The sequence below is a fragment of the Mustela nigripes genome, chromosome 14, assembly GCF_022355385.1.
Source record: "Mustela nigripes isolate SB6536 chromosome 14, MUSNIG.SB6536, whole genome shotgun sequence".
Taxonomy (NCBI): domain Eukaryota; kingdom Metazoa; phylum Chordata; class Mammalia; order Carnivora; family Mustelidae; genus Mustela; species Mustela nigripes.
In genome coordinates, this window is record NC_081570.1 from 19,540,054 (window position 1) to 19,553,307 (window position 13,254).

The window sequence follows — 13,254 nt, forward strand, 5'->3', positions numbered from 1 at the left end:
CCATAAACTATAGGTATCAGTTAAACAAACTGGTTTATAAACCAGATCTTTACTGAGTACACACAACACGCAAAGTTCTGTTCTAAGTGCTGGAAATACTTCGGTGAATGTGGCCCCCGCTCTCTCAAGCTTATATTCCGTAAGAGGGAACCAGACAATGAGAGCAGTAAAATTCATAAACAGGACAATTAGGTGGTGAGAGGTGCTATGAAGATAACAGAACAGGGTGATGGGATAGTACAGGGGGCTGGTTGTGGCTCGGTAGTGGGACAGAGCTTCTCTGAGGAGGCCACCTTTCAGCTGAGACCTGAAGGTAACGGCCTGGCCAAAGGGTGGTCTGGCAGTGAGGCATTTCAAGCAGAGGAAGCACAAGAGCAGAGCCAGGCAAGTCTGAGACACAGAAATGCTGTAACTCTTTTACCTTCTAGGATTCCAGAAACAGTGATGCACTGCTTGTATTGTTTAGGTCAGGGATTTGTATTATGAAATCATTTGTTGGTGGTATGGGATATTTGCTTCTTCATGGAAGTGACTGGATGGTATAGAGTCTTTCTGGAACCCTTGGCTACATCTCTGTCTCCCTGGCTCTCCCACAGTGCTGGTTCCTCGGCTGGCTCCCTGTGTAGATGGATGCAGGCTCCATTTTAGCTGCAGACTCCAAAAGCAGACTGGAGAGAGTTGCCTTCTAGAACCCCCTCCCATCCCACCTAGTCTTCCTCCATTCTGACAAGCCAGGGCTTTGAGAGCACAAGGTTCAGCTTTCTTGTTTTCCTGTCAGAGCAAGAGCCAGAAAATAAAACAGGAAACAGAGAGGAAAGGGGGGGAGGGGTAGCAGAGAAGGAAAGGAAGGAGAAATTGCTGGAAAGTAGAGCTGAAGATCTGGACAAAGTTCTACCTCTTAACGGGTGACAGTTGAGCTGTTAGAAAACATTCTGACTTGTCACAAGAGACCCCTGTCCTTTTTTACAGACAGATTTTTGAGGGAATTTGGTGTGGATGGAGAAACCCTTAAGAATGCCTGTCTTTTTCCCTTGTGAATTCACAAAGCGAGTACAGTTCATTGCTTGGTTTTGTCTTGCAAACAGAGTACTGCTGGGAGCCTCATGGAGTTCTAGAGATTCAAGCCACAACCTCAGGCCCCAGTCACGAGTGTGCACCACAGCCTTGCCGATTCACTGACAGGCCTTTGGAGCAGAGAACAAGTGTGTGTCAGTGAAAAAAACTGCGGAAGAGTCTTCTCCATTTTTTTCCCTTCTTCAACTCAGGACTGACATGTGATTTCTTCTGTATCCACCTCACACACAACAGTATCTTAGGCCGGCTTGGGTGTCAGAGTCTGAAATGAGTTAGAATCAAAAAGTGCCTTTCCTGGCCCCCACAGAACTGATGGAGGCCAGTTTTCCTTGCCTGGAGAGATAGCAACCATCCCTTTGTTCCCACCCACACTAATAGCTGTGGCCGAAGATAAACCCCTCCCTCGCCAGGTCGGTGGCCAGAGGCAAACGCAGACCCCAGCTCCGTTTAGACAACCGATAACTGAAACCACAGAAGGCTTTGGAATCCTGAGAAACGAGAAATCCACCAACGGAGAAGGATTTATTATCTGTTTCCTTGAAGGAGGGTGCAAAGTTGTTCTAACAGTTTCCGTTACAGGGGTACCCACTGGCCGCTCCTCCCTAACAGCCTTTTTTGTTGAGTTGGCTTCTTGGGCGTTGCTTCTTCTTTTTTGGCCCCACTTCCTACCAGGACAACTGTTTGAGGAAGAGCCCTGGGGGGCGTTCTCGGCACCGTCCTCATTAGCACCTGAGGTGGGGCTGAGGATCGAATTAGGTCCCCGTTATCTTGAGGAAGGGGAAGGCAGGGGGATCCCCCCACTTTCCTCACACCGGACGCAGGGTGCCACTGCTGGCCACAGAAACCCCAAGGCTCCTCTTTCTATTCAGAGACCATCTATTGTGCGCCAGGCCCTGTGCTGAGCGGTTGACGCCTGACAGCAGGGAAAGTGCGGCTCTGGCTTCCGTGCAGAGGCCCCAAGAGCCTCCTCCGCACAAACACGTCGGGAACTCAGTGGATGTTTGTGGGCTGCAACCGGGCGAGAACGCCGACTCTGCCACAGTAGCACGGACGGACTAACTGAAGGCTAGGGAGGGGACCTGAGGCGCGCGAAGCGCCGGCGGGAACTCTTCAGGTGTCACCAAGGCGGGAAGGTGCCACGGCGGAGGGCACAGACTCTTGGGGCTAAGGCGTCCCCGCCCCGCGCGCCCGGAGTCAAGATGGCCGCCGCGGAGGGGGGCGGGGCAGCTCCGAGACCGGGCAGGAGGGGGGCGGGGCCGCCTTGGCGGAGCTGGTGCGCAGGCGCAGGCCGCTCGGGGTCCCGGATGAAGGAGCTGAGGTTCGGGCCCCGCCTGGGAGGTCGAGATGGGCCGGGGCTACGGACCCGGCGCCAGCTTGGGAGCCTTGGAGTTTTCGGGGGGGAGGGAAGTTGTCAAACGGAGGCCGAGGGAAATGAGGCGGAGGTCGCCGAGAAGCGGGGAGCCCGCCCCTCCGCCATAGCGGCCTCCCGATGCCGCCACTTCCTTTACAGCCTCCCGCCCTCCCCTGCCTTCCGGCCGTAGGCCGGCTCTGGCCGGGCCTCACCGGCCCCCTCGGGAGTGTCCCCGAACCGTGGCCCCTTTGGGGAGAGATGGTTCCCACCACCCGCCTGGGACTGTGTCCGAAAGGAAAGGGTTAGGATGGTCTTCGGACCTGGCTGGGGCTGGCAGAAGGCGGCCCCTGGCTCGCGACAGCCAGCGATGCCTCTGGTCCCGAGGACCCTGGGTCACGGAGACTTCCCTACTGTACAGCGGACGCTGTCCTACTCCCATGGGTCCAGGGCTCCAATTCAGGCTTCTCCGGAGTCTGAGCTAGGGCCCTCCCTTCCCTAAGCATACCCAGTAAGAGCATGCGCTGTCTTTGGATAAGTATTGGGCTCGGAGTTGGGAGTCCTGGGTTGTTACCATGGCTCTGAAAGAGCACATCCCCTTTGGCCTGGTTGAGGGCCGGTGGGAAGATCATGAGGTTCCAGAAGGGATAAAGGAAATATTCGCTTTAAATATAGCCCAGGGTGTGTCACATGACCCCAATGAGCCTCAGTTTCCACATCCATAAAACGGCGATGGTAATTATACTGGCCTCACAGGGTCTAAACCGTGGAGATTTTTATTAGTCACCACTCTGGGCATATTTATCTCCCAGGAAAATAGAGTAAAACTAGTTGCTCCTAAGCGTCCTGCCAATTCAAGAGTTTGTGATTTTGTAAAGGGGTTGTTGGGAAGCGAGGTCTTCAACTAGCCCAGAGGGACAACTCATTGGCTTTATTTTGTTTTAACTTGGTTTACCTATAAGCAAGGGTAGGTTACAAGAAGCCTGTGGTCGTTGGGGCTAGAGCTTGACTCTGGAGAGAGGAAAGGAAGAATGGAAGCCTGGTGAAGAGGCAGAGGTGGGTTAAGTGCTTTTCTGTCCCCAACTTTTCTTCTGCATGTGGGTGGGAAGTGAAGGAAAGAAAAAAGTGAATTCACCCTGGGGATGGGGAATCAGCGGCCATGTGAAGCTGGCCGTACTGATTTCTACAATTCCTCTCGATTCCGCGAGTCAGATGCTGGAAATGCTGCATGGATTCACAAACTACCGCCGCTCTCGGGGGTTTTCAAAAGCTTGCCTTTGAACTGAATTTTGATGAGTAAACCCTTGTGGCCATGACGGCCCCTCCCTTCCTCCAGGCCGCCTAGTAATGGTGTGAGCAGCAGGCGCCCCCTTGTGCTGAGAAAAGTGTACTGTTGCTATTGGCCAGTCTTGCGCCCTTGGTGGAGAAACTGTTTTCCTGTGACTTAGGTCTTAACTAAGACGTGAGATGTAGCGGGAAGAATACTTAAAGCAGTGATTTTATATCCCGAGCCAGTGAACTGGTGATGCCGTATCTTGTTCTTGCCACTTCCACTCAGTGAGAAACGGAGGCTTGAAATGCCTGTGTGTAATGCCGGACCCAGCGGGTGTAATTGGGAGCATGACAAAGCCCCTGCCCTCCCGAGCCACATAAGTAAGTCACAGCAGTAAAGACGACGAAACAGAGTGCAATGAGAGCATATCATATAGTCTAGTGAGCATCAGAGAATTCCAGAAACGAATAATAGCTAAAGATTTGATAGATACTACTCAGATAAGAAAGAAAAGTCTTCCAACCCTCGCTGTTAATTTCCCAGTTGAAATGTTTCTTCCTTTAGGGATAGTTCACCCCAAATCATCAGTGAGCTGCCTTTGGTGCTCTGGCCCCCACTTCTGATTTCCCAAACTAGTGTTGGAATGTTCGGTAGGAGCCATTGCTACTTCCTTTAGCCCAAGGAGTTGCGTTTAAAAAAAAAAAAAAGCCTCGAAGTTCATTCCTTGCCTCAGAGTGACTTCGCAGTTGTTTGTACATTGCTGCCATTCCAACAAAGAGATGGGGAAATAACAGTTTTCTGCATCCCTAGTAGTCGACTGTCTTCCCCCCTCAGTTTGTTTTAGCAATGTGAGCTGGCTGAAGCCCTGCTGAGTGGTGGTTTTCTTTTCCTTCTCCACTTAATTTAACAGACCAGCTGAACACACATAAGAGAGCCAGGCTACAGTGTGTAGTCATTATGGTCTTCCAGTTGAGTCCTGTGCCCCACTTTTGGGACTCTGGTTTGGGATCTAGTTTATTATTCTGGACAAGAGGGAAAGGGCACACACCAAAAAATAGCAACCACAACATGGATTTGGTGGTACTTCTTCACACTTTCATCCCCTTCACCATCATGACAATTTTGTGAGAGAAAATAGTCTGGGGAAAAAAACAAAAAACAAAAAACCAACAACAGTCTGATCCCATTTTATACCTAAAGACCTGAGGCTCAGAAGGTCTGAATTAGAACTTGCAAGTAACAAAGTCAGGATTTGAACCCAGGTCTTTAATTCCTGCACAGGGGTACCCAACATTTTCTGTGAGCCTAGCTACTAATTTCATGCCTATCTGTCTAGAATTTTCCTGAAATACAGTGCTTCAAAGTGACACCCAAGAGGTCCCGTCTGCCTTCAAGATGCTTCTCCCTCATCTGGACCGGACAGTTGGGCAATTAAGTTTGCCATGTAATGCTGAAGGAGGAATCTTCTGTGAAGAATACTTTCAAGAATTTACTTTTGTGGAAAAAAAAAATAACAGTAATTTACTTTCGGCCCATGTGTGACGTTTCCTCTTTGGGTTTTGGAGTTTAGAAGCCTGCGGGAGCTCAGTCCGAGCAGCAACACCCCTGAGTTCCCGGTGGTGAGAGGATGTGGCCCCTGGACCCGTCCAGGAAAGAGGTGCTGAGGTTTGCAGTCAGCTGCCGTGTCCTGACTCTGGTGCTGCAGGTCAGTCTCTGATCTTTTGTCCTGAACTTGCTGTTGCCACATGACTGGGCTAGGCACTAAGAATCATCCCCACATTCTTTCTGCCTCCCAGGTGTGTCCTTCCATGTGGTTGAAACCATAGATACCTACACCTGATAACCGAAAGGTGGGCAGGACTCTTAGAAATGGTCTCTGTTTTCTTTTTTTAAAGATTTAATTTATTTAATTTTAAAAGTAAACTCCATGCCCAACGTGGAGCTCGAACTTATGACTCCAAGATCAAGAGTTGCATGCTCTGCCAAGTGAGCCAGCCAGGCACCCCAGAAATGGTCTGTTAATCCTTTGCTTTACACGCGAAGAAACAGAGGCCCAGAAAGATTCAGTAGCTTCCATAAAGTTGCACAGCAAGTTAGAGAAGGGCCAGAATCAGACCCCAGCCTTCCTAAGTCCTGAGCTAGTGGTCTTTCCAATGAGCCATGAGGTTCTGTAACCAGAGATGCCTTTAAGGCACGACAGCCCAAGGCATCGGCCTGGGTCCCCTTACCAGGAAACTGAGCACAGTGTCAGTCAGTTGAGAGGCACTGTCCTGGGACCATCTGTGTGTATTCAGTTAGTCAGCAATGTCCCCAGCTCTTCCCCCAGGTGCCTCACCCACCACAACCCTCAGAATGCATTTGCACTTTTGCAACTTCCTTTCCCCTCCAAGGCTCCTCTTGATACATATTTTGACCAATTTTTGCATATATATGAATTCTGTCTGGTGCCTAGCACAGTGCCCAGTGCTTAGTATGTGCTCAGTATGTGTTGTTGTTGAAAGTCTGTCAGCAATCTAGTGGTGTTATATTAGCATAATTATGTGTGCTTTTTCCACAGATGCCATTTTCTCAGGGTTCTCCTCCTTTCTGGAAACCTCCTTTCTCCCTTCCTGCACTATGACGCCTAGCAGCCTCTACAGGGCCCCAGGTTTAGTTAAAAGTAGCTTCAGCTTGGAGACTAGGGCTGTTATCTGTGACTGTCACTCCTGTCCCATTCGTTTTCACTGTTTAAAGTGGCCTGATAAAGAAACTGACCAAAAAGAGAAAGTCTTAAGAATGGAGTTATATCGCAGTTGTGGGGCTGGGAAAACTGACCCAATGATGGCTTTGAACAGTATCAGATGAGTGATTACCAGGCCCCTGGGGGGGCCTGGGGAACTGGCATCTGGGATAGGGAAGCAAGCCTAATTCAGATAGTGATTTGGAAATGCGTATGTCTCCTGTTCTCTCCTCTCATTCTACCACAGATCGTATTAAGTGTGTGCTCTGTTCCAAGAACTGTGCTAGGTGGTGGGAAGGAAAAGTCACAGTCTCTTATCCTTTGAGTAGCTGACAATCTGATGATGCAAAAAGACCTTTAACAATAATGCTATTTCATTATCCCCCTCTCTTCCCCATCCCCCTTCCAGCTTTAATGCTCATGCCATCAGATGTTCACCCCAGTTACCCTTCACTCTTGCTGTCGTCTCTGTTAGTGACAGCTCATTCCTCTTCATTCCTTGAAGGTTTAAGCTCCTGATTCACTGTTGCGCTTTCCAGCACTCCTGTTAATTTCTTGGTGGTCTCAATATTAATAAAGCTGATAGGACTAACCACTATCTCCTATGTTTCCAGCTCACTCCCTCTAAGTACCCCAGTTCTAACGGCTCTTCCACCCCCTTAGGACTTACAGTCCACTGATTCTACCACTGTTTCACTGTGCCTCATTTGCCTTCTGGCTTCCGAACCCCTTCTTACCCAGCTAGATTCCATGATCCACCAGGCACACAGGCACAACTCGCGCGCTCCCTTCTCCCCGGCTTAGTCACAAGACAGAGGCCCAGGCACAGTTCAGTTTCGTTCTCTCTCTACTTCTGCATCATGCCCAGAGAGAAACACACAGCTGTATTGACTAGTCGCTTTCTCTTCAAGATCTTTGGCCAACATGAGTCTTTAGTGCTACCTGGCGATCTTAGTGTATTTCCCTGGCCCATTCACCTTGCCATTCGCTCAAATCGTTCTGCACATCAGAGTCACTTGGGGGAGCTTAAAAAACAAAACACAAAAAACCAAAAAAACTCAATGCCCAGTCTGTATCCCATACCAGTTAAATCATTAACCCTAGGGGAGGGACCCAGCCATCCAGACATCAGTATTTTTGAAACTCCCTGGATGATTCCAGTGCACAGCCTATTTGGAGAACTAGGGGTCACAGAGGACTTACTTTACATGTTTATCTTTTTTTTTTTTTAAAGATTTATTTATTTATTTGACAGACGGAGATCACAAGTAGGCAGAGAGAGAGGAGGAAGCAGGCTCCCCGCTGAGCAGAGAGCCCCAATATGGGGCTTGATCCCAGGACCCTGGGGTCATGACCCGAGCTGAAAGCAGAGGCTTTAACCCACTGAGCCACCCAGGTGCCCTACATGTTTATCTTTTAATTCAAGTCCCTAACACCTTTTCCCCAGTTTGCTTCCCTGAGCGAAAACTCAGAAAAATAGATGTAATCAGAATTGACCTTGTGTGTGCTCCCCCCATATTCATCCCATGCATGGCACTCGTGTGCCTTTGCTGCTGAAGCAGGCCGAGCCCTGCTGTCCTCCCTGAGCCTTGCTCCTCCGCCTGTGTAGCAGTTCCTACCTGCCTTGTGCCTGCTCTAGCAATTCTTCCCTCGCCCCTGCATACTTAGTGGTGTCCTTTCCACCGGATTATCCCCATTCACAAATGCTTCTCTCTCCCGTCGTCATTCACCTACTACCCCATTTGCAGCCAAACTCGTCCAGATAGTTATCTGCTTTCCTTCTCCCCTTCTCTGCTGAGCCCAGTCTCGGCAGTCTTCTCTATTCTCCACTCCACTGAAACAGCTTTTGTCAAACTTAACTAGTGACCTACACATTTCTAAATCCAGCGGTCACTTTTCAGTCCCCATCTTCCTTTTTTTTTTTTAAGATTTTATTTATTTATTTGACACAGAGAGCGATCACAAATAGAGAGGCAGGCAGAGAGGAAGGAGCAGGCTCCCTACTGAGCAGGATCTTAGGACCCTGAGATCATGACCTGAGTCTAAGGCAGAGGCTTAACCTACTGAGCCACCCAGGCGCCCCAGTCCCCATCTTCCTTGACCTATTAGCAACATTTAACAGAATTGATCACAACCTTGCTTCACTTGGTTCTAAGACACCCTGCTCTCCTGGTTTTCCTTCTTTATCTTCATTCTGGATCCTCACTCTCCTTCAGGCCTCTAAACGTTGACACATTCAGGGCCCAATCCTCAGATCTCTTTTCTCTAGCCCTGCTTCCTTCCTCCCCAGGTGATCTCATTCAGTCCCACGCCTTTAAATACCTTCTGTGCACTTAGGACATCTGAATTTATGTCTCCAGCCCTGATCGCTCTCCTGACTGTCAGACTCCTGTGTCTGCCTCGTTGACCTCTGCCCTGGAATGTGTAGCTCAAACTTCGCTAGTCTAGAACTGAACTCCTGATTGTCCTCCAGCAAGTCTGTTCTTCCTCATTTTATGATATGGTAATTCTTTCCTTCACTTGCTCAACTGAAATCCTAGTTCTCCTTCATCCCACAGGCTCTCTTCAATGCCATCATCCCCGATCACCATGCAGAAGCCTTCTCTCCTCCTCGCCTCACCCCTTCAGGCTCTGTGGACCAAATCGTCGAAGGTCTTCTGGGTGGCCTGTCTCACTGGGATGCTGAACACTTCCTGTTCATTGCTGAGCGTGGCTATCTCTATGAGCACAACTTCGCCTTCTTCCCTGGCTTCCCCCTGGCTCTCTTGGTGGGAGCTGAACTACTGAGGCCCCTGTGGCCATTGCTGAACCTACGAAGTCGCCTGTTAATCTCAGTAGCGCTGCTCAATTCCTTGTTCTCCGTGCTGGCCGCTGTCGCACTTCACGACCTGGGCTGTCTCGTTTTGCGCTGTCCCTGCCAGGCCTTTTATGGAGCCCTACTCTTCTGCCTCAGCCCCGCCAATGTCTTCCTGGCAGCTGGTTACTCAGAAGCTTTGTTTGCCCTCCTGACGTTCAGTGCCATGGGACAGCTGGAAAGGGGCCGAAGCTGGACTAGTGGCTTCCTCTTTGCCCTTGCCACGGGTGTACGCTCCAACGGGCTGGTCAACATTGGCTTCCTCGTGTATTCTCAGTGCCAAGGCTTTCTGTCCTCTCCCATGGTGCTGAATCCTCTGAGACCACTCTTGAAACTAATGAGCTCTGTATTCCTGTCTGTGTTCGCGCTTGGCCTTCCCTTTGCTCTCTTTCAGTATTATGGCTATACCCAGTTCTGTCTGTCAGGCTCAGTCCGCCCCATCCCGGAGCCCTTACGGCAGTTAGCCATGGACAAAGGCTACCGGACTGTGGAGGGAAATGAGCCACCTTGGTGCTCCTGGGAACTGCCCCTAATATATAGCTATATCCAGGATATCTACTGGAATGTTGGCTTTTTGAGATACTATGAGCTCAAGCAGGTGCCCAATTTCCTTCTGGCCACACCAATGGCTATCCTGGTTGCCGGGGCAACATGGACATATGTGACCACCCACCCTTGGCTCTGCGTTACGCTGGGGATGCAGAGGAGCAAGCACAGTAAGACCCCAGAGAAACCCGACCGCGGATTCCTTGGCCCTCGGGTGTTTGTGTACCTGGTCCATGCCACGGCGCTGGCGCTGTTTGGTGGTCTCTGCATGCACGTTCAGGTGAGCGGGGTTCCTGGCCAGGGTCAGGGTGGGAATACAGGCAAGACCCCCGGGCCAGGGTCAAGGAAGACTGCTCGCTTCTTCCCATTTGAGTGACCTGTGCCTAATTTATTCATTTGCCAGCTATTAGGGGGTTTTCTTTGTCCAGACCCTGGGTGAGACCACTGAGGAATGGAACATGAGTGAGGCAGGATTGCTGCCGTCGCGGGTCTCATGGTAGAAATGGGGAGACAGACACTCACAGATAAAATTCTAGTTCAGTGGAATGGAAGAAGAGTTGCTGTTTTGAGGAAAAGGATTGTGGAAACACAGAAGAAAAAGTAGCTCATAGACGGAAGGAGTCGAGGAGGGTGTCCTATGAAGGCTGGGTCCTAAAGAGTAGGAAAGAATTGCATTTAAGAAGCAGAGGAAGAGTATTCTGGGCAAATGAGGGGTGCGTGCAGAGATGCGACAAGGACCTGAAGTGACAGCGCAGAGGAGAGCGCGGGACCTTCCCCGACTGCGCGGGTTACGCCCAGTGCCTCCTTGGGTGTTGACTTAAGGTACTCTCAGCCCTGGCAGGTGCTCAGTCTTTCGAGGAGATCCCTTGTGTCATGTTCGGGGTGGAAGAGGGCAATAGAAGGGTGGGAAGCCTTTGATACTTTCCATTTTTTTATTCCTGGCTGTGGCCCCGGTTCCCACATAACCCTGAGGAAGTCGTAGTCCTCCATGCCAGCCGCTCCCTAACAGCTTCTGCCTGTTGGAGGGGCACATTGGCTGTTTGTAAAGTTCTCTGGGCTGTGTGGATAAGAGGCACAGGGGAAACAGAAAGTAGCATTCTGTGTTTGTAGCTGGATTAACTGGTAGAGCGAGTGCCAGCACAGCTTGGAGTTTCCAGCTTAGATGAGGGAGGCCATGTGGAGACTTGGCTCTGAACTCCCCTAGGACGGAAAATGTTGAACCGCAGGATGCCCTGCCCTCTTTCCTTCTGTTCTGCCAACCCCAGGGCATGAGGGAACCCCTTCAGGTTCCCAAAGCCCCATGTCACAGCCTAGTGGTTAGAGTCCAGGCCCTAGGCTAAAATTGGACCTCGTAGGTTTTAGTATTGATTGGCCGATGACTGTGGTAATTAGTCTGTGGCTCTGCTTATTTGTAGCATTGAGGTCACCTGGCTGGTGTCACACACAGCTCTTTATAAGGCAGATCCTAAGTTCTGCTGAATCCCTTTTCCAGAACAATACCGTTCTAGTCATGGGGCTATAGTTGACCCAGCAGCGGGGAAGCCCCGGGCTAGTCCAGTGTGAAGCAGTGATAGTCCAATAAATGTGTGGGTTTTCCCCCCTCTTATGATTTCCAGGTTCTCACCAGGTTTCTAGGTTCCTCCACTCCTCTCGTGTACTGGTTTCCAGCTTATTTGCTTCATAATCAGGAGCCACTGCTGAGATCCCTAGAGACCGTGCCTTGGAAGCCCCGTGTAGGGGACTCCCTACCAGGACAAATGGTCCCCAGAAATTCCATCATGGGACTTTTATACAACTGGAAAACCTGTTCTCTAGTCACACGATGCATTCTGGGCTACTTCCTGTCTTACTGGCTCCTGGGACTGCTCCTACATTGCAACTTCCTACCTTGGACATGACCCAGAGTCTCAGGGGCTTGGAAGTACAGATCCACACTGGGACTGTCTGTGTTACCCCGGGACCTTTGCTCTGTCCTTTGGGAATCTCCAGTCTCTCTGAAGGCTGGTCAGGAACGGGAGAAGTGTGAGCCACTGGAGAGCCCCGTCTGGTCCCGGCTATGGCAAATTTTAGAGTAGTACCTATTTTCTCTGTAAGTGAAGAAATCTCATTCTCCAAGTCTAAATAAAGTACACTTGCATTTGTCTCATCAACCAAGCATAGCAGAGATAGTTGTAAACTTTAAAGTGTAAACACATCTTGAGACCTGCCTTAATGTCAGTCTCATCAAAGGCTCTAGCCAACGGGCTGCTAATAGTCCACACAGGATGGTGGAGGCCTGAACAATGTCCTGGCAGTAGTAAGTAAAGTAGGACCATCTTTTTAAAATGGAACATTGTTTCTGAATATTTTCATGATTTGTTCATATATATATATGAAAAACCTTACAAAGATATGCAAATTAAACAACTTTTGGTTATGCATGCAATGACTTATGTATTTATTTGCTTGTTTGTTTGTTTATTTTTAAGTAGGATTCACACTGGGAAGGACTTGAACTCATGACTATAAGATCAAGACCTGAGCTGAGAGTAGGAGTCGGACACTTAACTGGCTAAGCCACCCAGGTGCCCCTGAATTATGTGTTTTTGTTTTGCTTTGCTTTGTTTTTTTTTTTAGATTTTATTTATTTTTCAAAGAGCAAGCAAGAGAGAAAGAGAGCAACAAGTAGGGGGAACGGCAGGCAGAAGGAGAAGCAGGAGCCCGATGCGGGACTCGATTCCGGGACCGTGGGATCAAGGCCTGAGCTGGAGGCAGACACTTAACTGACTGAGCCACCCAGGTGTCCCCGAATTACATTTTTAAAAATAATATGGAATACTTAGGGGGAAAGTCACGGTAAAAAGAACATGGTACAAAGAACCAGGAGACCTGGTCCTCTTAGTAAAACCCCACCTACTAGCTGTGTGACCTCGGGAGAATTTTCACAGCCTTACTGACCTCTTCTGAAACTGGGGGAAATGATATTATCCTCCTGGAAGAGGCGAGGCGGGTGGGCCATATAATCTAGTAGGTCCCTTTCGGCTCTAAGATCTTGAGACCTGGGGCGCCTCGGTGGCTCAGTGGGTTAAAGCCTCTGCCTTCGGCTCAGGTCATGATCCCAGGGTCCTGGGATCGAACCCACATCGGGCTCTTTGCTCCGTGGGGAGCCTGCTTCCTCCTCTCTCTCTCTGCCTGCCTCTCTGCCTACTTGTGATCTCTGTCTGTCAAATAAATAATAAAATCTAAAAAAAAAAAAAAATCTTGAGACCTGCCTTAAGCAATGGCATCCTCCCAATCTGAATATTTATGGAGAGCTATTTATGGATAGCTCAAGCTATCCAGTTCTCTTACTTTCAGTGCTCAGAACTCTCCCTTTTTAGGTGCAACTCCAAGGCGTAACTGAAGTGACCCTTCCTTTGAATGAGGGAAAGCAGTGATACATAGCCAATCAGGCTCCCTTC

The 13,254-nt window shown here is 49.7% G+C and overlaps 1 protein-coding gene across 2 annotated transcripts; it reads left to right on the forward strand.

Annotated features, from left to right (window-relative positions):
• Positions 1-1,678: 1,678 nt before the first annotated feature.
• Positions 1,679-12,239, forward strand: PIGV (phosphatidylinositol glycan anchor biosynthesis class V). 2 transcript variants are annotated; one of them, XM_059376765.1, is made up of 5 exons: positions 1,679-2,392; positions 3,385-3,478; positions 5,266-5,400; positions 8,973-10,094; positions 11,431-12,239. In XM_059376765.1, exons 3-5 carry the CDS (start codon positions 5,323-5,325, stop codon positions 11,710-11,712), a joined length of 1,482 nt encoding a protein of 493 aa, XP_059232748.1. In that variant the 5' UTR covers positions 1,679-2,392; positions 3,385-3,478; positions 5,266-5,322; the 3' UTR covers positions 11,713-12,239. The 2 variants fall into 2 exon arrangements, with proteins under 2 accessions (XP_059232748.1, XP_059232750.1); XM_059376767.1 differs by lacking the exon at positions 1,679-2,392 and adding an exon at positions 2,399-2,933.
• The last annotated feature ends 1,015 nt before the right edge of the window (positions 12,240-13,254 follow it).